General features: G+C 42.2%; 1 protein-coding gene across 1 annotated transcript in view; it reads left to right on the plus strand.

The window, feature by feature from the left end:
- LOC140662750 (uncharacterized) overlaps positions 1–26,436 on the plus strand; it is a 93,539-nt gene that overhangs the window by 55,298 nt on the left and 11,805 nt on the right. The window contains exons 2-3 of the mRNA XM_072886370.1: positions 13,844–14,056; positions 14,592–14,730. Coding sequence (XP_072742471.1) covers positions 13,844–14,056; positions 14,592–14,730 — 352 coding nt within the window. The remainder of the gene's footprint in view (positions 1–13,843; positions 14,057–14,591; positions 14,731–26,436) is intronic.

Raw genomic sequence — 26,436 nt, forward strand, 5'->3', positions numbered from 1 at the left:
CTCGCGACGAAGCCTTCCCATTCGATTCCGAGGGAACTACACACTCGTGGCGTGGAGTCGATCGTAACGACGAGGCAACGCGTCGAGACGATCCTTGAATGTTCAATGCTATCGCGTTTCTAAAGCTGTCTCAGAAATAGAGAATAGTGTCGGTTGTCACCGACAGTTATGGTAGCGTATCGCCGTTTCAAGGTGTAAATACAGATAAATGCGGCGTGGACTGTGTGACATTCCTACGGGTCCGAATAAATTTTCGAATTAAAGAGAATTCTCGATTGGACAAGATATGTATCGCGAAAACTCGGAGCGATGTTATTTTCACGCAAGATTTATTGCATCCGCTGTTGCAGGCGGTTCTCCCCGCTTTCTTCCCGGTCGCTTCCCAGTTGCTGCTGCTGCTGCTGCTGCTGCTGCTTCTTCGCAATTTTTCGCCCTCGCGCGTAAAACGACTCGCGCCTTCCAGAACAGCCAGGCTCGAGCCCGCCGGGTTGTGCCTGTATCTCGGAAATGGATCTTGCGAGTATTACTCGGGAACGAAATATGATTTCGAGGGGAATCCGCGAGATCTGCAAATGGACGCGGAGCTGTCGCTCGTAAATTTACGCGCGCGCACCCGATATATGTATATATATGTATGTGTGTGTGTGTGTGTGTGTGTGTGTGTGTGTATGGTTGGTACATATGGTTCTCCATTAGAAAGGCCTGACGTGTTGTGTTCCCGCGCGGGATGCACGTGTGCAGCGTGCGCGGCCACCTAACCGAGAGGTCACGACGCCACTCGTCATCGAGATGACACTCGGGACGCCCGAGTGTGCGTCTCGCCCTCTCCACGGGATTGTATCGCGCTGAGATTGAGAGCCGCGACTTATTCGCGTCGGCCTATGCAGGATATTCTTCCATTCACGCCGCGCACGCATATATTTCATTCAAGTTTAGATTTATTAAAAAATAGATTTAGCGCGCCTTTTGCGAAATAATCGTATACGCTGCTCTTTGATGGAAGGAATCTATTGTAAGATAAAATGTCATTGTAATTATTAGCCCGTATTCGTTATTACACGTTTAGTATTTTCAACATCGATTCGTACTGCTTGGATAATTACGCCAAGCTATCCGCCATTGCTCCAACGATATGCGATTAATCTCGCGTCAAAACCAGTCTTCTAGAACAGCCAGGCTCGAGAGTATTTTACTTTCTACACATACGACTACCCGCAGCAGAATTAGATAGTACGTTATTTTTCGTGTACTTTTTTAAAGTTGGTAAAATGATATGTTACATTCAACGCTTGAGTCAGTAACAGTAAGTATATAATGAAACTATATCATACCGTATACAATAAAACGCAACAGGTGTCATGTATGTAAATTTTAATCTCCCTCGAGTAACAGCATATGACATTTTCCACTAAGCGCACATTTAAATAACGGAAAGTGAAATATACAGGACAACTATTTAACCTTGAATTACTAACTGACTATATTAATTCTTCGCCGTTAGTCTAGGGATTAATTTTCTAGAATATTTTTAGAAAGCTATCTATTTGCTACGTAGTCCATAAATACGAAAATACAGTAAATGAATTTAATAGATACAGTAATAATACAAAAATTCATTTTACAGATTAAATAGCAAACATAATTTTCGTTGCTCTTCTCATCTAATTCTTGCGCATTGATCAATCGCGGAATCAAAGTTTCTCGGCATTCCGAGGTATCCGGTTTCGCGTGAATGCCGGACGACCTTCCTCTCGTGTTCGTGAACTCAATCGACCAATTATTGTTTATTGCCGGTCGAACGAAGTTCTTATGCGCCAGCTATCGTGAGGATTACGGCTAATCGCTGCTTGAACGATGCCAATTAGGGTAATACTCGCCGTAAGAATCCAGGACGAATCGTCGAACACAGCAAGTACTCGTTGCCGCATCTTGCAAGACGAGAAGGTGGCAAGAATATCCTGTGTTCATATATCGTGTCCTTTGTTTCTAAATTGCTGCGATAATAAACTATAATAATTGATACTAACAGAATTGATAGTAACGAGGGTGCAAATATAGGCTATTTTATCTTGAAGGAAACCTTTCTGAAAAATGCGAAAATTACGCTCCAAGACTCGTAAAAGCAAACGGCCGCTAACTATTTATAGATTAAATTAATCGAATAAGAAGAACGAGACTACGGGTGCAGGATGCGCGTAGGATTAAGAAAAAGTGAGAAAAAAAAAAAAAGAGAGTGGGGAGGAACATGGGAGGAAGACGTTGCATAACGTTGTGCAATCGTCTAACGAGCAACCGGCGCAACTGGAACGAATTTCACCGTTGGTAGCGACGCTAGCTAGCGCGTCGTTGCACTCGTTGCACAATGAATTTGCATTCGCGAGATAGATAGCGAAGAGGACTGGAAAAAGGAGTGAGCGGGGGGGGGGTGGGGGGGAGGAGAGCAGCAGCCAGCAGCAGTGCCGATGAGATGGCGACGTCGCTCCTCTTCGTGCTCCTAGGTATCCGCTAATTTCTTTAATTACCGCCGCGGTCGGGCGTAATTAATGGCGGCCAGGGAGTAAGTCGCTCCGGTTTCCGCGTTACGGACTATGTAATGAGGTAAACTCTCCTCCATCGACTACTTGCTGCTCCAGGCTGAGAGCTGCTCGTTGAAGGAGGCTAACGCGGAAATTGCTCGAGTCTCGCGTAGGATAGAGAGAGGCGTATCGGGGCTGTTTTCTCAGCGAGACGCGCGTTCGATAACGAGAATCCGTGCAACAATGTGTCCCGCGGCTTTTGCTACGCGATATTAGGAGCTTCGTATCGAGAGCGCGATACCGCGGTACGGAGATATTAATGAATGCTGGGCGCGTTAGAATCGTGATATCCCGCGATGGCAGCCTCGTTAAATCGTGAGTCGCGTATATTGGTAATCTGAGTGCGCGCGACGCAACTTCTCTATTTGTACAATTTATTTTACACGCTCGTTTCTCTGTGATTAGAAGCTCGCCGGTGTTATTCCGCGCAATCTTGTGCCACAAGCGCGCTTAAGGGCCCATTAATCTAATCTGGTGTATGAAAAATTGATGGCTTGTAGGAATTATTTCTTTTTTCAAGAATATGAAAAATTGATCTTTTTGACGCTTTACATATGTTTTTATTGGACGTTTAAGTAATATATACATCAATATTAAATCTTGGATATTTAACTTTTTTTTTTTTAAATACGAGCCTCTCTGTGCGTAACATGTTTAAAAATACATACAGTTTGACAGTGTGAACATCCTTGTTTTTTTATTTCTTGAAGTTTAGAAAAATATTAAATATTAATTTGTTAAATTCTATTAAGGTTTAGTCTTCACAAATACGAAATGAAACTAGACTAAGTTTTTTTCATTTCAGATAATTATATAAAAAGCAGCATTATCGAACTATGCATTTTTGAATACACTTCGCGTAGAGGCTTGCATTGAACAAAAGAAACTAAACATCAAAGATTTAAAAATACTGTTTAAACAACAATAAAAACATATGTAAAAAAGATCAATTTTTAATATTCTTTAAAAATAATTCTAAAAATAACCAATTGTTCACACTGTTAAAATAGACTGAGCCCTTAACTGCGACGATCCGAGGAAACACATCGGTCGCGTGCAATGTCGCCCGGTGCGCAAATGTCGATGACCCTCGAAGAAGTCAGGAGCGAGAATGTAGAGGACAGAAGCGCACGCGAGAAAGAGAGAGAGAGAGAGAGAGAGAGGGAAAGAAAGAAGAAGACGAAGCGAAAGCAACGATGCTTAGAAGGAGAGGAGGTGAATCCTGAAAGAGATGGCGAAGGGAGAGGAAGGGTTAGGTCCTGGTCGTTACGTATGAGCGGGGTCGTCGGACTGATCGTCCAACGTGTTTAGTACTTAGGAGTAGACCTAATGGATGCCCCGTAAAGGACGACGCGGACGATGACGCCGGCGTCAGCACCGATTTCCTGGTGCAGCTCCGTACCGCGGGGCAACCGCCACGGGCCCCCGCGCACGCGCGCCTGACCCCCGTCAGGGTCGTTGATCCGCGCTACGTGGTGCACGCAGTTTTAATGGGCCCGCGTGGAAGATTTGAGCGACGCGCCACGCTCCGTAAATCCGCGCTCGTGGGAACGGGACTTTCCTTCCTCGAAATTACGGATATGCGGCCGAGAGCGAGAAACGCGTAGTTTTCACGCGCACGCGTGCAGACATTAATTAGGATCCGCGACGAATCTCTATTGGATATCAAGCATTGTAACACACATACAATTGTGAGAAATACTTTATTTCGTTAATTCATGTACATTCATCGCCAAATTGTCATTTCAAGTAAAATGTAATTTTACGTCGAATAGCATTTGTTGTGTTTGGGTTTTCGTTTTTCAAATCATTTTCAATCCCACAATTGGTCGGGCACGTTGCTGCTGCACTCCATAATTCTTAACGCTCAAAGACACATTGGATTTCTACGATGATGGATGTATACACATATTTGTTGATCTTAATTAATTACACATTGACAATAATATTATATAATTTATTCGGTTAGCGTTCCCAGGAAATTGTCCGAGTTAATTTTTGTCGCCGCGATAGAAACGTTAGGAGTGCGAAAGAAAGGCGAGATCTTGCGCGAGATAGCGAGAGCGCTTGTCGCCGTACATATATAGCCGTTGCACCTGTGGCATATTGTGCGCGCGCGCGTGTGTGTGTGTGTGTGTGTGTGTGTGTGTGTGTGTGTGTGTGTATATATGTGTAAGCATAGCGACATAATCTCTCCAGAGAAGCGCTTTAATATGCGCGTCTCTCGAGTCATACGCACCTATACGAAGCACCCGCGAAAGACGCCACGGAGAAAGTATGTACTTTCTACAGCATCCGCGCGGGACTACCGCGTTAAGTCGTTGTCGAAACGCTTCCGTTTACGCGGCAGAAAAGGGTCCTGTAATTTTTTTAATACATGAAATCTAATTATGTATCAATTGTATTCTTGACGAAATCGAGATAGAAATTGTTCTTTAACAAATATATCGACTTATAAACGACTTTAATTTTAAGCTCAATTATTTTTTTAAAGTGATTAAATTAATATCGAGTCGTGACAGGAACTTAAAATCTGTACTGACACGAAAAATATTGGCGAGAAACGGTACTTACAAATAATAATCACCGTACCTGCTGCTTTAAGAGAAGCAAACATCGTGAAAGTATTGTTGTGTCACTAAATATTAACGTACTCGCGTAGCCTGCCACAGCGACAGAACGAAAGTAACCGATTAAGGGTCCGTTCCATTTTCCTCCCGACATGAAGATCGATCTGGAACGATTTAGGTCGACGCCGCGAAGAAGGTAAACAGGAAAAAAGAAAAAAAAGATTCGGATGGGATCGGAAAGTCGTGCGAAAGTCGATATTCGTATCGCTCGAAACTCACCGTTCCGCGCGAAGCCGCGTTAAAATTAAATACGATCGGTAGAATCCCGTGACATGATCAATTTGTCGCGATTCTCGCGTCAAAGATAATCGCGAGACGGAAAGAGCAGAGCCGTGAATCTCTTTGATCGTGGAAGCACGACGACGGAACGCTCGGAACCTCCTCCGAGATCGACTCTTCGTGGTTCGCGGAGCTCATAGAGCAGTCGCTGACGCGATGATGGTTTTCGCAGAAGAGGAAGGAAAAAAAAAAAAAAAAAAAAAAGAAGAAAAGAGAACAACGCTAACACGCAGTGTCACCGGTAGATCCTTGGCCTCCACCACTGCAGTCGACTTGATTCCTGGTGCGTAAAATTGGGCCCTCGCCACCGCGAACTTGAAGCGACTGCTCCTCTCCTCTCGACTTCCTTCCCCTTCTCGGAAAGAGCTCGATCCTCGGGATCGTAAGTGCGCTCGCGCGCGCGCGCGGATCGGACCTCCTCGGAGAGGCCGCTTTCTTGCCGCGCGCAGGTATGCCAGCGGACGAAGCTTGATGATGTTAACGTCGCAAAAAGGGCCAGTTACCGGAGATCCATCTTGGCTTTTTACGGAAAGCCGCGGGATGTCGTTAAAAATCGGTAGGTGCGCGGTAAATATAGTAGCGCGGAATGATGTTGCGACTTGCTTCTCTCGCGAGATAGAAACTCCGTAGAAACTTGCGAGCGATCCGGGGAATTAGCGTCCTGTTTCTTGATCCCTCTCGCCTCTACCTCCCCCGCCCCCTCCCTTCCTCCCTCCCGTTCAATCCAGTTTTGTCCCGGAGCAAATCTGCCCGTCGCAATCCGGATCTAATGCGATTCGTGCGAACGCGCGCTGCCTTCTAGAATGTGTGTAGGCTTCTCGCGATTCACGATCTTTTGCAGATAGCTCGCGCGGTCGCTTACTTAGAAAATGTTGTAATTGCGATTCTCACAAGCGTATATTACGAATTTTAATGAAATCTAAACTGATATTTGGAGTCAGGTGGCGAGATGAAGTGCCGTTATAGAATGCAAAATGCTGGCAAATGCCGCGGCGAGCGGCCGTTGGCCGATCGGCAAGCCGGCGGCGGTAATGATAGACGAAGGAGAAGCCGCGCGGTAGTCGCGCGAGATGATGTTTTGCTTTTAGCCGGGGGGGTCATTGTTAAAAGAGAAGAGGGGCTGGGTCTCTCCCGTTTAAAGCCGCGGGCTTTAAACGCGCGCGCTCTCCTCGCTCTCCTCGCTCGGTTCCTCGTGCGAGAGGTCGGAGATGAGGGGGCGTTTCGTAGCTACGCGCTCGTGAAAAGCGATCGTGAAGGATCACGGGTGCCATTAGCTACACGCCTGGTCTTTAAGCGACCGCCGCGCCGGTCGCTCGATCGGCACGTCGAATAAGAGGGGTATCTGCTAAATTAAAGACTTTACAGACTATTGAACATACCGCTCGTTCCGCGCTACGTCTTTCGCGCATCGCACGGTCCCGCGATCTTTGATCCGCGGCGGTAAATTCTTCCCCTCTTGCCCGTTGGTTAAGAGAGATAGCACGGTAGTCGTGCCGTCGTTAATTTCGCTGCGGTGATACGCCCGTCGGCGCGCCGGAGTCGCGAAATCGAGCGAGCTCCTCGATAACGCATTCCGGAATCCTTAGCTCGCGTTCCGCGAGGGATGCGTCCGCGGAATGTTTGAAACGTAATAACCTCCCTCTTCCAACGATTAATGAGCCGCTTTGATCGGATCGAATCTCTTGGAATGGGAAGACGCGATGCGCGACGAGATGGTGTTTATCTCGATGAGCTAGCTTTTCTACATTATTTATATAGAGTCTGTTAATTATACGGCAAATAACTTGGTATTAACTGCATCGTTACTATAGCGTCGCAAAATGATTTGCAAAATTACGATAATATAAATTGAGGCTAACTCATGCGCGTATGAAAAAAATTGACAAAATATAATATTATATTTTAAATTGTGTGCACGTAAATACACGTAATTGAAAAATGTTTGCAGCTATTATTTTTGCTATAACTTGAGAGAAATGGCGTATATACTGCCGCTACCTTCGATTTCTCCGCGGAAATGCAAAGTAATATCGCAAGCAGATAGAACAGGCGAGCCACACGAAGCACATTAATTCCCGCATCGAGTAAAACCCCGCGGGAATATCCCGCGTTCGAGGCACAGCGCTCGACACATTCGTGACATAAGAAAACACCGCGCTCTCGGGAAGCACATGTCCTCGATAAGATCTGCGGTACGCCTGGTTGATTGAAACGCGTTCCTCGCAATGAAATGTTGGCCGTAGCGGAAAGTAATGTAGTTTTTCTCATTAACCAACTCACACGCGCTCTCTCGACGACACGTGCAAAATATGCCGCGACCTAATAACAATATTGCGTTGTAGGTATCAAGGGTACGAGTACAAATAGAAACGATCTCGTCGCATCGAAATTGTCGACGATTCTCGGAGAAAACAAGCTGTTTTTCCCATTCTTTAACGACTCCAAAGAAGGACTGTTCAAAGCACGCTCGCCACTTTTCTTCTCGGCGTTTCTCCGCAGATGATACAAAACGATGGCGGAATACTTGATCAAGGTTAATGACGCCTGCGTATTTAGCCCCGACCTTGGCAAGCGCGATCGAGATGGAAACCTCTCGACCCGTCCGTCCATATGTACTCTCACGATCCTTCGCGCATTCTTCTACCTGTCATGACCGTGACTTTCCTCGGATTTCTCCGTCCGAGAGTAGTGGCGTACCATATATACCAAGAATACCCAGGCGGAGGTTAATGACGGCGGGAGGAGTGTACATCGCGACGAGTTGCTTCCCTCGGGAGGGATGCCGCGAAAAGAAATCGGGTTAACCTTTCGAGTCGTGCCCACGCCTGTAATAGATCACGACTTTTCACTCGCGAGGCAGGCTTAATGAGAAAGGCCTCTCTGAGATCGTCTCTCTAAGATTCGCCATGTTAATAAACAGTTTCCAATTGACTGTGATTATAAGCTTGCGTCTTTTAAAACACGTAATAATAAAATAATTCTGAATTTTTCATTTACTCTGTATTATTTGACGATTATGTAAAAGATAAAATTCACGCGAGTTATCCGAACATTAGCATCGAATTACACTCAACACTAATGGCAATAAAGTAATTCGCCGACTAATGGATTGGTACTTAACACCAATCATAGCTAGGCGTTATTACTCGCACGCGAATGTAATCTCGCGATGTTTAACCGGGTTATTGGCCGTCGCTACGAGATGCATTCTTAATCTCGGTCGTGCAGCTTAAGCGTTGACCCTGTTAATGACACGTATAGTTGATATTATCGAAGGCCTCGGTTCGGTTGCAGCCTGTCAGGCGTTAAATTGCATCTGCGCTGCAGGATGCGCGAGAGGAAAAGGGTGCATATAAACAGCTAATTGAAGTCGCATGATTTTTTAAAAATCTTTCACTGGTCCATCAAACTCCGACTATTCTCGATTACATTACGTCAATTCGTTGCGCTTGATATTTAATGATATTAATGATTAGAATCTCCCATCGGTTTTTATGAAACTTTTTTTCTCACAATCTTAAAATAATTTCAACATACCTAGTATTTTGCCTGCAGTTATTCGCGAAACACGAGTCTTTTTCAAGCGAAATATCAGTTGTCCGTGCATGGCAACAAAGGGCTTCATTACCGCGTCGCATCCTCGCCGATCTCGTCATTACGTTCCATTCGGCTCAAAGCCAGCAAAGGCAATGACGTGGACGTTTCCGCGAGTCCGAAGGCGCGTAAGAAGAGAGAGAAGTCATTTTTCAATTTCCATATTAAACCATATATTACTGCAATGCAAATTGATCGATGGCAATACTTGGATTAATCTAAAAATTAATCATTCGTTATTGAAATGTAGAACCATAAATAAAAATGTTTGATAATATTACGTACATTGATAATGTCACGTGAGTCTTTTTTTGGCAGCGTCTTCTCTTATCATCTTAAAAACAATATTTACTATAAATGAGCGCAGCTTGATGTACCACCCAAAGTTTCGACCGACACCTGCGCGTCTGCGAGGGGGATATTGTAAGCAACAAAATCCATGGTAATAGACAGACGGCAGCTGCAACAGACAGGTGGAAGAATCGAATCGCAACTTAAAATTTATGCAACAAGCCCGCCCGACTTCCTTTCGTTAGATTAACGCACGTGCGTTGCCTCCGCAGATGCGTCTATCTCATGGATAAAAAAATAATTTAAGCTATATTTTAAAAATCACACCTGTCGATTCATTAAAGAGATACGTAAATCAACTCTCGTTATAGATTTTACAGCTCTCAAATAATATAGCGTACATAAAATTAATCCAAATGGCAAATAACAGTATAAATAAATCGTTCGAGTTTCTGTGCAAATACATTAAATTGCATTAAATCTTGTAAAACTAATGAACTATAAAATAATGTAGGAAATAAATATGTAACCGCAATACGCGCGGCAACGAATACATTGGTAGAAATGAACGACGGTTTCTCTGTCGGCGAAATTATATCGAGATATGTTTCACGGAGACGATTTCCTTCGCCGTCTCTCGATTTGATTGCTTCGTCGAACGACCGACGTCGGAGGTGCCGCCTTCATTCGTGCTACGAGGAGGGACGTAGAGAAGTTCATTTCTTCGGCGAACGAGAGGTCGTAATAATCAGCGGTTTATCCTCCGGACTTCCATTCGGCTCGCTAATCTCCAAGTACGATAGGGCATTAGCAACGCGACAGTATTGCGATAATAATACCATCGTCGTTGTTGTCAACATTGTGATGTCAGGTTTACAGTTGCGCCATTAGTAGACGACGGGGACGACGGCGAGATTGCGAGGAGAGCGCGCTTATTTTCTTGCCGGAACGATTGTCTTATCCATATCGTCGTCGATGGTATTTCGATTCGCCACGGTTTATCGTTCGTCGATGCGACGACGATTCGCGGAAGCGAATCTCTCACCCACCACCACGGTATTCCCCTTCGTTTCCACCTTATCAAGAGGCTCCAAGGCCGGTCGTCACGCACGGTAGTTTAGCGACTCCGCTTTCGCGTCGCGTAATCGCAGATTACGCCTCTGCGACGTGCGAGGAGTTAACGATACGACCTGGCCGGATGTAACGGTACTTGGACGTGTTTTCCCGATAAAATGCGTATAACTACTCTGGGAAACTGATATAGACACTTTTTAACGAGCACGATCTTTCGATGAAATCGATACGATCTACGCAATATCTCCTCTCCTAGATGGAACACGACAACGTATACAGATATCGTGTTCACGTTTCACGTTTCAACTAGTCTCTTTAGAAAAAAAAATTCTGCCATAATTACATTCCTCTTAATATTAAATTGCTTTTCTCTGTGTATGTGTATGTGTATGTGTGTGTGTGTTAGGTTGGGAATGCACGCGAGTTACGGATAACGAAGATCAATGTTTCCCTTCGAGCGGAGAAGCTCGCCGAGCGGAACGGAAGGATTTGCGCGGTGGCGACGTCTGTCAGAGATTAGATCGCTAATTGCAATCGAAATCGCGCGAGCCGCGATCGTTAACCCGCTCCGCGATCCTATACGTGTTCGGTAACTCGCGCGCGCGATCGTAAAACCGGCTGTGTCACGGCACGTGTCATTTCTCTCCCCTCATTCTCTTTGTTCAGCGGGACAGAGAGGGGGAGAGAGAGAGAGAGAGAAAGAGACACGTCAGATAGATTTGCCTCCGCGTTAACAGCCTGCAATTAGAACGTAGATAACGATTCGCTTCGCGATAGAGAACGCCCGCGATTACTCGCTCTCACAAGTCGCGTTCGCATTTGCCAACCTACATTTCGAGAGACAACCAGCGGTTCTCACCTGTGAAATCGTCGATTATCACTCTGTCGTCCATCTCGACCTGCGTACTTTAGCCCTGTGATTTTAATAATTAAAATTGACAGAGCAAAGGAACGCGGTTAAATATTTTTATACAAATCCCTTGCGCTTTACCATAATATATACTAAATTTTTTCACATTTTTGTCACATCATTTATTATCGATTATAATTAATTTCTTCAAGCCTCGCGATATATATACGATGGCGTCATCTGGGTAAAAGGACCACCGTGAGGACGAGTCGAGAAATACTGACGTGGCGTTCCGACTTCCATCTCATTCCCGTCGCGTTCCCAGCGGGATATTGCCGGGTGGACAATGGCCACTAATGATGCTTACTTTGACGCCTGTCGAGCGGTTCTTTCGTGCCGTATCTATCTCTTGACTGGTGGCCGTCTCTTACCGCGGGAAGGCCCTTCTTCGGATACGTCGCGCCTTTAATGGACGATATCCGAAAGATATTTTTCCGCGTGCCTTTCTTAGGCAAACGCACGCTTTCCCATCTTCGGACATAATGAACGACGTTCGACGCTTCCTACGTAAACATTTTGCCTTTCGTCACACATTTCTACCATCGCGCATTGATTTCCCTCCCGATCGTTCGTCATTGGTCCTCCTTCCTTACAGCTGCCTTTTTTTTTTTTTTTTTTTTTTTTTTTTTTTACAATGAATAAATTAGCGACAAACAATTGTTATTGAGATATTTTTAAACTGAAACATAATATGCGCACTTTATTATGAAGTAATCTTTCATCGAAATCGAGATCAGGAAACATGAAACGCCCATTACCGGTGGCAGGCAAAGCTTCGCTTCCGAAGTGCGCGTCGCACTTTCTCATGGGACACGACAACCCTTTACGTAATAAAAGGTAAACGCGTGCTTTCACTACTAATGCTGCTCGAATTTAGGCCCGCGGATCTAACTGCGTGCATTGCCCCAGCGAGTTTGCTTTCTAGCGCCTGTTTAGATCGTCGGATTACAGCGAGTAATTTTCTCGCAAGACTCTGCGTGCGAGGAAACTTCCCTTGTTCAACGATATTGACGCAAATGTGTGTATTTTCATATATTATGACTTCCCATATTCCCATAACACGACTATCTCGAGCTTTACGATTTTTTTTCTTTCTTTCACGGCAACACGTTTCCGCGATAACGGAACAGAAATCGATAATCTTTCGCTCTTAGAGTGGCCTCGGGAAAAATGGAAAGGTCGGAGGAGAGCACGAAGAGACTGTTTGAGATACCACTGTGATCTAACGGAGAAGGGGTGCTTAAATACAATAATTTTAAGCGGGCGTGCGTGCTTGCTTGCGCGAATTGTACGCATAACTCGCGGGGCTTACACAATATCGACGTGACGTTAAGGCTGATAACGGTATTATTACATCCGTTCGTATTATTACACCCGACAATATCGTTCCATGAAAAATCCACGATCTATACCGACTTACATTCTCGCCGCGATGATTCAACCCCTTGCGCACGTTCCAATATTATACACTTAACGTGCGGGCGTATGTAGGACATTCTTAGTCGCCGCATAATTGGAAAGGAAAATTTTGCAATCACATGGCGAGATTCAATATTGCAATCAATTGCAATCTTTCCGTTACATTACGTGCAAGCGTTCAATTCCGCGATTCAATCTCGGATTCCAATTCGCAGTTGTAATTTGTCATTCGATCTACAGCGAAAAAATTGAGATTTCTAATATTGTTATGTAATCTTTATTTCATATTTAAATATATATATATATATATATATATATATATATATATATATATATATATATATAAAACTTTTTCGTGAAAAATCACACTTGACGTACCGTACTTTCTGTAATTAAAATAATATAAGGGAAAGAACGAAGTGCTATTATTAACAGAAATAGTGAAAGCGATCGTTTTATGTGTACGCGACTTGTGCAATATTATCATTTGCTTGACTCTCAATGTCTTCATTAGGATGTATGTGTCGCCTACAGAGACGCAAATTATAGTAATTAGCGTGCTGACACACGCCGATCGTTCATAAAGTCACGATTACGCCTAAAAAAATGATGGAATTCAATTATTCTCTCGGCGAAATGAAACGTCCGTGATTCGCAATCAACGTTTTAATGAACGGACGCGCGCCACGACGTGAAGGCAATCTCGAATTACAAGTATTTGCTTCGGTGCGATTTGTCATCCTCGAGGAATTTTGAATTTGAATTCTTCAAATGTGTTGATGAAAATTATCCTTTACTATTTGTTTTGTATTTATTTTTTCTGTTTCTCGACGTTATTGTTTTTATTCTTCTTACGTCATACATATGTATGCCACGTAAATTAAATATTAAATTTTTATAACGTGCTATGTATTAATACATTGTATAAATGTGTATAATATATTTATAATAATTTTTATAATCAATTATATATTAAATTTTATTAAACTCATAATTGTTAATAATAATATTAAATTTTTTTTAATAATTACTTTTATAATATTAAATTTACATTTCTCTTTCTATTACAGAGGTAAATACGCGACAGTGAGAAGATGCCGCGAGAGGTCCAGTGGCATGCAGTGGGCCGCCAAGTTCCTGAGGAAACGACGGCGGGCCCAAGAGCTCAGAGCGGAAGCGCTTCACGAGGTCGCTGTGCTGGATGCCGCGGCCCATTGTTCTCGTCTTGTCTCCCTACATCAGGTCTTTGAGACCAACACCGAGATGGTGCTCGTCCTCGAACTGTAAGTACAAGGACGTTCCACGTCTCCGCCTACATTTCCGATCGCATCATTGTAAATCATATAGTCTTTGGATCTCGTGTGGAAGAATAAAAATACTCGCTTTTATTCTTCCACACGAATAAAACACAGGAAAGATAGTTACGTTTCGATTACATATTATTAGCATCGCGCGACCAAGAAAGAAAATAAAAATGAATGGCGAGGCGGCTATACTACTGACTATGATGGCGTAGCGTGTAACTTTCTATATTTCGTAATCTCTGCTAATTATTTAAAAAGTAGGACGGAGCATAAACTCGTGATTTAAGTGTGCGTGCATCGCGTGCACGGGTCAATCGTAAAATTACGAACTGCATCGATTCGTTTTGACGCGTGTAATGCACTGAATTTATTCGAATACATTTTTACATATACGTATTATAGATTATAAACTGGCGCATCGCGCGAAAAAAAAAAGTACACATATAAAAAATACATAAAATGTAAATATTATGCGAGTCGCACGAGAGATACAGATATGTGTTTATTGTAACAGAGCTCCTGGCGGCGAGTTACAAATGATACTCGACCGAGACGAAGTTCCGGAGGAGCGGCAGGTCGCCAGATTGCTGAAGCAGATTTTGGACGGGATAGCTTTTCTGCATTCTCTCAACGTAGCTCATCTCGACATCAAAGTAAGTGTTTAAACATTCAAGTATTTATATGGTGAAGATGGACTAAACAAAATGATTAGGAAACTGTGAAAAAAAATGCGGCTACTAATATTTCAAAATCTACTTTTACCGTATATATATATGTCAAAAGATGTACATAAATATGATCAAACATCGCTTACCAATTCCTTTTTAATACATATCTAATTACAACGTCATGTTTATAATGTTTAACTATATTACGTACAATAATAACTTTCTTGCTTGATTTAAATATGAAGTAAAAATTATATCGCGAACGAGTATTTTGGCGGAAATATTTTTAGTAGTTCATTGCTCGTAATAATGTCACAGTTTTATCTGTAATACTAAATTTCCCGCGTTAGCTCCCATTTTTACGACTGAGATATTGGAGAGAATAATCATTGAAAATGCGAGCAAGATTCTGCACAAGATTCGCTTCTTCGGTATATCTTCAGATGTTAAAAATAACAAGCACGAGGAGAGATAACGGGCGGAGATTGTCGTTCGTGTAAATAATTCTTATCTCGTTTTTTTTTTCTCTGCGTCTCTTGGAAGAGCGCACAAAGAGAGAACTTACCTGAGGCATCTTTTAGCAATACGTTCAATGTTGAATTAAATCACGATTAAAAGGCGAAGGAATTAGCGATTTCGGCGCGATAAAGATCATTTTTATGAGGAGCGAAATGTTGAGGAAAAAAAAAAAAAAAAAAAAAAAAAGAAAGTTTAAGTTTTATCAGTGAAAATATCGAGGGAATAAAAAAAAGGATCCGTCGCTTTCTCGCGAAAAAGCGTCCGTGAATCTCGGCCGAAGATTGCGGGCTGGTTGCATCTTTATCGCGCCAAATCTGCGGCGGACGCTGCACTTTCGGACGGCGCGAGAAAGAGATTCTCTGGCAAAGGAGCGACGACATTTCGGGCGCCTCTGGCAATTTCTCAGCTACGGGGCTATGCGCCGCGTTCCGTGTCGCGGCCCGTACGATCGACCTAAATCGTTATGTAAACGTTTACGTTTGTAGCGCGCGGCGACACTCTTTGCCAAACGACTGATTAGCGTAAGATTCTTATGTGTCGACAGCGATATACAACACTTTGCGGCGATGTGGCACGTTTTCCAGATAGATAAATTTTTCGGCCGTCTCTCCTGTGAACATAATTACGATTCCATATATCATCGCAGTAACGAATTACACCGACGAAAATTGAGAAACGAGACAAAGTCACTCATGGATTGCGTTAAATATATTTTATTTATTCACTTGCTCAAATAATTGATTGTACAATGTCTAAGGTATATATGTGTATATATATATATATATATATATATATATATATATAGTATTTGGCACGGTTAAAGTTATACGCGCGAACGCGTGGAAAAATAAAATGTATGAAACAATGAGCAAAAATAATTGTCTCTCAATTGTTGGACGTAATTCTAGAAGATAGAAGCTATAGATTTTTGCGCATAAATTTCGCCAAAAGAAGAAGAGAAATCTCGCACTATCGTCCACACACCGTTATGTCACCTGACACTTCGCGGTGGAAGAAATGAAAATAGATCGAGATCGTATCGAGGGCCGTACACTCCTCGATGATTCATCTAATCCCACGCGCCTCTCTCCCCAATGTTTCTAAATTCCATTTAAAACGTCATCGTGGAGCGCTGTGTCGCGCGTACGATACTTTTTTGGAAGGGGACAAATGGTAAATCGACGACGCGACGCGTCCCATTAAAAAATTGATGATACGCGCGCAAACACGTGCATGGTCTACGAAACGATGTAGCGCCTCGAAACACAACGCGTGACGATGGAATGCCGACGAAATTAAGCAGGCGCCAATGGGATGTTTCCGTGCCACGAAATATTCTCGTACGCGGTGACATACGAGAGGATTTCTGTACGGAAATAATCCCTCGTATTTCGTCGTCGCTTACCTCGAGGACAATGTGACAACGTTTTACATTATAAGCGAATCCAGAGATATCCTGCACAATTTTCTCGGGACTAAAAATAATCCTTCGCGCTGCGATGAGGGAGCTCCATTCACAAACAGCGCGTTTGTGACGTTTCATAAAAGTCACGTAATTGAGCTAATATCTCACTTGTTTTTACGCGGGGTAGATTTGACGTGCGAGAATAACTGGTTCGACGCGACGGAGCCGATCCATAAAAAACGCAATTGAGTCGATGCCACTTAAATATTAAATGTAATCTCTTCGGTGCCAAAAATAACTTGTTTATCGCGGCTCAAAGTCTTATTATTGTAGCAATGATCAGAAATAAATCTCTCTTTAATTTTCATACGCCACGTATATGTCATCTCATTGTATCGAGCATGTCGCGTGTCGGCCCACTGTAAAAAAAGAAAACGCAACGAATAATTTCATCTCGATCGGCAAAGTAGCCGAAGCGGACGATGAGTTTCGTACACGCATCGCGTCATAATACATGACACGTCGCACCAAGTGACAACCAGTTTTCCTATTTGGCGGCGAAGATTTGCAATTTACACACTGCACTCGCGCGTAGGTATACGGCGAGATACGTGTTTATCGATTATCGGCGTGATCGATATGGGTGAGCCAAGGTAAGCGAGTTGTATTAATAATGTTCCGGCGGCGATATACACGTACATAAGCCAGGTTCTCGCGCGTTTCCACCTCTCGATCCTATATACGTGTCTCCTTTTAACGTGGCTCGCATAACGATGTGATGGCAGTTATACAATCCAATTTACTCGGCTTTCGCAAATTTACGTTAATCGCTCAATTCATCATTAGCCATCATTAGCCAGTAAATGCCTGTCGATTTTACGCTTGCTGTTTCGCGTCCATTATAAAATTTGTTAGATCGTAATTATGAAGTGTCTTTAATTATCACGTTATTCGATTTTGGATTCGTTTACAGTAATCACTACGAATAAACGGTCGTAATCTCACGTTTTCAAACGACCTTCGTGGTATCTTATCCGATCCTGTGTCGTCGCGATAAAGACCGAAACGATTACGCATCTGAACGAGGATGATTTGTCCTGATATCACGGTGTTTTTCGAAACCGATAAGATAATTTTGTGCGCGAATAATACGACTGCTATTGTGTTCACCACGAAGCAATTTCAACTAAAGATTCGCCACTATAACAGCAATTTCGCGCAGTTTTATCACGAGGCGGAAATTTGTCGTACATATAATACAACGCGATATTTTCAGATCGTTAGTTTCGTAAGACGGCAGTTTTATTAGCTCGAACGGATAGGAATATCTCGGCTTTCTCGAGACGGCAGTCTCTCGGTTAGCAGTGAATCATCATTGCTCGGATACCCTCCACGGCGTTTTCGATTCATTGACCCGCGGGAGGGAACGCGGCGGCGTTTATTTTTCGCGCGGCCATTGAGGGAACGCGCCGAGAAAAATAAGCCTTCGACGGCTTCAATATACTTTGGAAGCCGGCCAGATGCATCAGCCGGCTTTGCATTTTGCAAAAATACACGTCGCGACGAATCGCACGCTTTTGTTCGTCGATGTATCGACGCGCATCAAAGCCCAGACGTGCGGTGGAATTCTTTTAAACGCACGTTGCTCCGCGATGGTATCTACATACTAAATATACAAAGAGATAGATCGCAGACTTTTATGCGGTTGAAGAGACTACGACGCGATATTTATTCTCGTTTATCTTTGATTTTGCGCAGTATTTTTTCTTTCTTTTTTTTTTTGTTTTTCCGGAAAAATTGAAACGTTATCTCGCGGAATCTTTGGTCAAATTTGATAATATTTTTCTTCCCGCATCCTCTTTATCAGTAATATTCTGAGAATTTTTCACGACAACTTCTTTGTAAAATAATGCATTTTACAGTAGAAGAAAAAAATCCTGAAAGCAATTGTTTCTCTGCACTTAGGGAAGAAAGAAAATATAGTCATTTCGTTATCACGCGCGCGAAATGTAAAAAAAAAAAGGCGGTGGCTAGCATCGACCGAGAAAGGCAATTGGCCGGCGAATAGGTTAATCAGCATGCATTGAGGGTTCATCCTAAAAATAACGCCGCGCCACGAATTCACGCGATATGTCGCGGCCAGATATAGATTTCGCGGTTATGAATGGAAAAATGCACGCGAATTCCTTGGCCGGCTTCCAAGGGGCCTTCTTGGCCGGCGGCCACGAACTTTCGGGCGCCTTCTAAAGCCGGCCTCACACCGTACTAGTTCACGCTCGAAACGGAACAGCTATATCCGTCGCCGCGCCGCGCCGCGCCGCGCCGGAAAACTCGCCGCGCGATGAAATAGCTCGGCGTCCGCCGGCCGTGCAAATTCGAGAATTTGCACGTCGCGTTAATTGCGATGTCTCCATGTGTTCTCGAGCTTTCCCGAAGCGGCCGGGCGATCCTGATGCTTCGTTTTGCATTCCGTCGCGATGAGTCGCTCCGCCAAACGTTACTCATGCGCATCCATCACGCAGGGAACGTTGGCAAATGTTAATTAGATGGAACGGACAAAGTAGAATCGTGACAAATTAAATTAAATAATTTGGGATCTTTTTTTTTTTTCCCCTGTTTCATTAATTTTATTTTTGTAATGTAAGAGAGTAATGTTTCTTCAAGCTCTCTTTCTTATCCGCTTGAGACGCGACACCGACAACTCTTTCGAAGATTTTCTCTGGTTTTCAAGAAAATTACCCGCGTATGCATTAATGAGGAAAAAAAAGGCATCGTTCCCGTTATCCAGCTGTGCGATCCGCGACTCTGCGGCTTATCCTTTGCGGCCGTTTCTAGCCGCGGAATGCTTACCGTTGATTCAAGAATAGACAAGAGCTGGTCAGTCCGCGCTGGTCAGGGCACGCTCTATCGAGTAGAGAGAGAGAGAGAGAGAGAGAGAGAGAGAGAGAGAGAGAGAGAGTTTGCAAAGATGAAAAATGTGGCGCGTGCATTCGCCCGTGAAATTTGTATAGAAGCGATCATAAAATTCCGATAAAAGTTGAATGCTGTGTACTGGAATGTTACTTATTCCGTCAAAACTGGAAGCCTTTTTCGCGTGACTATCAAAGTCATCTTTACGTATTATATACTTACGATCACATTTGTGGTTTTATTGTCTTTTATACAAGATAATGAAAAAGTTTGCTGAACCGTAAAAAGGAATATAGTATCCGAATCTAAACAGTTGATAATGTTCGCAATAATCGGAACGTCTTCGAGAATTCTATCGACGCATCTAATTGTTAAAATTAAAGGAATCTAGAAACTAGAGGAGAGAGTAATATATTTTTGCTTAAATTTAAATTAATGTATCATCGTGTATTCAGTGAATTAAAGCACGTCTCTTCTTTCTCGACGACAGAATATCTTTCTTTGATCGCAATCACGTTACAAATAGGTCGTCTGTTCTTGGAGAGCAATCTCGGTGGCCAAGTAATTTCGGTCACGCGTAGATATTTTGTAGATACGGATATATCGTTACGAATTTAATTCGCCGACGACTTGTTTATTCGAGCAACAAATCGCCGCGGGGATGATAAACGTGTGCGAGAGCGAGTGATGTGGGGGGGCGGCGCGAATATTACGGCGTGCTAATAATAGGCGCGTGCAATAATATCGCGATAAAATCGGCGCGAAATAGCAGCGGGGCTACTTTTATAACCACGCGCTATTACAAATTACAGACCGCCGCGCCTTTCCCCTGACCTGGGTCGCGCAAACGTGTGTGGGTGTCGCGAATCGAAAATCAACGTTCCCTTCGAATCTCGCGAAATCGTTTTGCGGTTTCTCGCCAAGGACTCGCAATTGGCTGGCGCGCTTTTTAACGAACGGCTAATCCTTTCACTAGCGAGACAGCAGACTGAGACTTTGGAGCATTTACTCGTACACTTTTCTTTTTTTACTCGCGTATCGTCACACTTCTCGGTCAATTAGTAGCCTTTTAGGTGTCGCAAGATGACAACTGGTTGGCCAAGAGCAACGACAGCCGGCGAAGCGGCAGAAGCTAATCCTGTCGTACGAGGCAACGCATCCCTCTCTCCTCTTTCTCTTTTTCTCTCCGAATCTAATCATCCGAGTAATATGGCATACAATTAGCGTACATCTACAAAATTATTATTACTGTCAATATTTCATTGTGAGGATAGTGAGTAATGCTGTTTCACTTGATTGCGCAGTAAAAACTATAAAGTCGACGGAAACTCTCGATGAAATCATTTCGCGCAAAGATATCAATTATCATTCTTTACCCGACATTGTGTCTAGTTTTGATACAGCATCTATCTCCTGTTTATGACGGCAACAAGACAAATTCCCTTTTTATATTTTACTTTACGCTTCTTTCTTGGTATTATTCAACGGAGAAGAGAAGAGAAGAGAGAAAGAATGGCGCGCGCCCCGAAATTTCAACATCCGCGCTCGCGCGTGTCGTTTGTTCCGGTGGGACACTTTAGAACAAGAAAGAAGATCGTGAAGAGCGCACGCGGCACGATAATACAAAAAACGAATAGCGTGCCCGTAACGAAGTGCTGTCTAAGTAATTGCGACACGTTTTAGTGCTTGTCGCAGTTTTACGTGCTCGCTTTCGCTAACAGCAGCGCAGCAGCAGCAGCAGCAGCAACAGCAGCAATACCAGTAATGACGAGAAACACCACGGGAGAAGGTAATAATCGTTAAGCAATGTTACATCACACGCGAGAGAGAGACTTTCCTGTATCTGTGTAACGGCGACAATCTGGCGAATCGCACTGATTTTGTAATCACAATTATGTCTTCTTCCTTCAACTGTGAAATTGAATTGCTCGATGTACATGAAGTATATATAATATTGTATTATACATAGTATCGATTTTGCTTTAGCATATCTACCGGAAATGCACATTGCGTACGGAAATGAAAATATTAGCTTCTCTGAGCGAAACGTTGAATAAAATATCGCCTTTAAAGAGAAATAGAAAGAGAGAGAGAGAGAGAGAGAGAGAGAGAGAGAGAGAGAGAGAAGGAGAGACGCACGCGTGATTGCAAACCGAGATATTGCGCCATTAACTTTTTACTGCTCACAATAAGAGCATTCTCGTCATAAATCCCTCAAGCGCTCCGTCGTATAACGAGCGTGATTAATATAAACTAAGAGAAAAATATTATACTGCGTATCGCATACATGTGTGGGCAGCTTTAACAAATATTGTTTGCACATTCGATTCGCGTGGTATCGATTCTCTGGCGTTCGTAAACAACACGCACGCATAAGCACCCTAGAGCCATAAATGCGCGAGTTTAGAGCACGTCGGATCCACGCGGGTGGAGCTATCGGATATCCCATTAAGAGCTCGATGAATCGATTTCATCGAGTGCACCGCGCCGTGCCTAATGAACGGACGGTGATATATATATATATATGTGTGTGTGTGTGTGTGTGTGTGTACATGACGTATACTATGTATGTATATCGATCGTTTCTCTCCCCCATAGATGAGAGATGCAGTTCCTAGTAACAGTTTACCGCGAGGCCAACGAGCAGTTCATTGATGAATCTCGCGCGAGCGGGGTCGATTGCCTCTCTTCCTTGAAAAATCCGATGAAAAGCGACGGATGTCCGACTTTGCTTTAATAAAGCAATCCGCGCTTATCGCCCGAGGGAAACTGCCGACCAATTTATCTTACGAATTAATTTCTACGAATCGTCGATTAACATCGTGTTTCTGCGTAACGTTAGCGGCCAATTAAACAAAGAATTAATTATTTGAAATAACGAATTTATGTACATATCTAGATGTATGTGGTGTGTATCTTGCGAATAAATGGTCAAATACTTTTATTATTCGACGTATGTACTGTAAAGAAGTTCAAAAGAAGCTATCGCGTTTATTAGTCGGTTAAAAGTTAAAACGCGATGCGAATTAGTGCGCGTATTTCCCGTGTCACGAATATAATGGCCAATGAGTTCTCCTTTATTACCACGAGCAGCGTTTATTACCATAACGCGCAGATAAAACGTGCATGTCGTCGCGATGTACGTTATCAACCGACGCATTTATCAATTATTATCACGCATCGTATGTATGTATTTACACATACAGCGAGCGTAGCACAAATCACTTTTCAACATAATGTTTATTTATTCAGCTACTCATTAGGATAATTAAAGCAAGGTAATTAAGAATGGTATAATATAACATCTTATGTTTTATTCTTTGTCGAAATATCTTTTCTGATTGTGATTTTGACATTTGCTTAATTAAAATTATGAGCAAAGAAATATGGTGTTTATACTTATATATTATATATTAATTATTATCTTTCATTTATCTCAAACGCGATCTCTAAAGTTTCAGAAAAGAAGACGGTTCGTTCTTTAAACGAACGGAAAAATATGTTTATTAATGCAAAACTTAAAAATTGGCCAATTGCAACGTGAGATTTTTTAAGGGAAAAATTTAAACGCGCGAAAAAAAGTAGCTAAAAGGCCGACGCCTGTAGGGCCTCTGACGCCTTTTTAACCGACGGATTTATGAGGATCCGTCTCTTGCGTTCATTGAAACTTCCGGCGGTTGAGAAAAGGGGAAGGCGGGCAACAACTCGGCCGCGCGTGCGAAACTCTTGCGTGCGCGTATGCGTGCTCCGGCATATTAGGCACGCAATAAAGTTCGAACAAACAAGAGAGAGAGAGAGAGAGAGAGAGAGCGAAAGAAAGAAAGAAAGAGAAAGAACTCTCCAACAGTTATCTTTCGGATTGACTTATGCGTAATAAAAGTACGAAGACATGAATATTGATCGTTCGCTCGCTCATAAACTCGCTCGGCGATATAATTTTAACTTTTTCTACGAGAAATAAGAAATTATTAAATAATTGGCACACATTTTAATCGCGCGTGTATTACTATTCAATCATTGATTAATTAATTGTAGAGTAAACTGAGTGCATACATTATTTGAAATAAGATATTATGAATCTTATATTATATTTTTACTTTTGACTAGCTGCAAAGTTTTTCATTTGTGCACTAAAAACTGTTATAACGTCGAATAAATTACAATTAAGTTATCGACGTTAGACATATTATAAAGATATGTAAATTGTTATATGACCTATAATTTTTATTTTCGTTTTCACTATTTTTTTATAAATATTATGGTTATCTTTTCCTTAAAAGTTGGGTAAGATGGCCAATGCTTATGGTTGTACTATTTTGATAATATAAAATTTCTATTAAATATTTCCCTTTTAATTTCGATAATATTACGTAATTTAAGCTTCAGTGCAGATATAATATGTCACACACTATTAAAAAATAAAAGTATGTTTTTTGCATTTTAAAAAACTATGGTCATCTTACCCGAGTTTACCCCACGTCTATATTACAATTAATTATATTCTGCGTTCGTTTCGAAACGACCCCGGAATGTTTATGCCGGACAACAAAAACGGGTAAAGCGACTAGGTCGCCCAACCGTTTTTTTTTTTCGAAGCCTTTCGCTACTAATTGCCGTTTGTTCACGTACGCGCGAGGTCGTTCACAAAGTGTCACACATTGTTAAGCGGATCAGCGGGTTAATTAGCAGGTGCTCATTGACACGCCTAACGAGCGCGAGATGCGTCTAACACACAGCCGCGCTGTTGAAAATCTCGCGCCCGAGTTTCACGCGCGCGAGATTCTCTTCTCTCGCGGCATTGTGCGGTAAAAAAAAAAAAAAAAAAAAAAAAATAAGAACAGAGAGAATCGTCATTTCAAAGACGGAAGACGCACCGTTATACCGCGGATGATTTCTTGCGGGGACAATGTACTCCTCGCCGGATAATGACGTGGAGATTTGCTCCGTTAACTCCCGTGAAATTTCTTCGTGATCGCCTTCGCGATCCAACGGGGACACACACGTCTTCAAACTGCTTAATTGCAGAAAATATTTCTCCACATTCTCGTTTCTCTAATTCTATAGAGAAATGTCTTAATCCACGATAAAGCGGCACAGTTAAAAGCACGCACGGACAATTCTCACGTCCGTGAGAATTGTCGCGGACCGATGTTTTTTGTTCGTGTAAGATGAATAGCCGTTGGCATTTTCGATTTAATGACATACGTCCTTCCTTCGTTTTTGTGCGGGTCGCGGCACTTAAGTGCTAACATCCGACAGAATCGCCCGCTGCGAGACGCAGAAACACCTGTTACAATTCGCAAGGGTGCGCTCGATCGATATTACGTCAGGCCTGCCGCATACTGCTTCTATAGAAGTTGTGCAAGATTGCACAAGAACGGTAAAATATAGATGGCATGTTGCAGGAAGCATGTAAGTCGCAAAAAAAAAAAAAAAAAAAAAAAAAAAAATGATCAATTTGATCCAGTCATGCTTTATCTTCGTTTGAAACTAATCGAGCGAGAAGATATTTGAAAAATATTTTATTAAAACTGACATTTTTATACGCATTTTTCGAAAAGTGATCGATTATGGTCAGCATATCAATGACAAAGAAACCATAAAGGGCGACGATAGTTTCGACAAGCCTTTTGTAATATAATATGCCAGGAATTTACAGTTTGTACCTTCACGCGTTAATTAAGGATAAAATATAGTTTTGAAGAATGCACACGTGACTTTAGATTGTGATAAGAAAAAAACGGAATAGCTCGGCTCGTTTATAAGCCGAATAATGGAAGGAGAATATGTGCCTGCGACACGATTAATTATCTCGATTATGTGAACGCGCCGTCGAATCGTCCTTGTTTATTAAATGCGTTATTAATTAAGTGGCGCGGGATTGCGTCCGTAATGAACGTTGAAACTGTCGTCATGCGACCCCTCGAAAAATGCCGGTACGCAAAGTACTCATAGACAGCCTACGACTACTGGTCCGTCGTTATTGAGAACATGTTTATCGAGAAGAGACGATCTTTCAAACACGCTTTATATCACGATTCCTATATGCTCGAAGCGCTCTCATGCAAATTAAATACAAAATAAATTATTATTCTCTTCACGATTTTTATCAATTATTCATGTGATATGTCAAGGTGTCTACTCCCTGAAAAACCATAGAAAATCTGAAATCTCAGATTTCTTTTGTACTTATTGTTAGAGAAAATCAGAGAATTGTCAATGGAATTTTATTGAAACTCATTGTCAAAATTTTTTTTTAAAAGTTCTCTTTTTCATAATTTTCCTGCCATTACGTGTTAAAAATATATTATAGATATATATCTCTATTTATTCAATGTCTTAACAAAATATTAAATATGCAATATACATATTCTTTATTGTAATTTTTAATGATTAAAAAATAAAAATGTTATGTAAGTAAAAAAACGTTTATTTTATGAAAACTAATCAATTTTTTAATACATTTGCAAATCTAATACTTAAAATTTAAGTGACCATTTTTCCTTTCATGAGTGAAAAGCATTAAAAAACGCATACCATAAAAAACTTATAGAAAGTCGTACCAGAAAATCTTTAAAATTTCTCTTTTATTCTCTGTATGAAATTTTGAATAAGAATATCTGAAAAATCAAGGAGTTTTTTTTTAGATAGACACCTTATATATAGTTTTAAGCATTGACAATTAAAACTGTATCTAAATTCTAAACGTATGGTTATTGAAAGGAGCACAGATTCAGGTAGAAACGTGCGTATTGTATAGTAAAAGGAAGTGTAGAAGTAACAAAGCAGACCTCGCATACTCGACTCGTTGGAGGATTCAGTTTGTGTGTTACGTTTCGTTAAACCGAGTTACGAGA

The sequence above is a fragment of the Anoplolepis gracilipes genome, chromosome 2 (genome assembly GCF_047496725.1).
Source record: "Anoplolepis gracilipes chromosome 2, ASM4749672v1, whole genome shotgun sequence".
Lineage (NCBI taxonomy): Eukaryota > Metazoa > Arthropoda > Insecta > Hymenoptera > Formicidae > Anoplolepis > Anoplolepis gracilipes.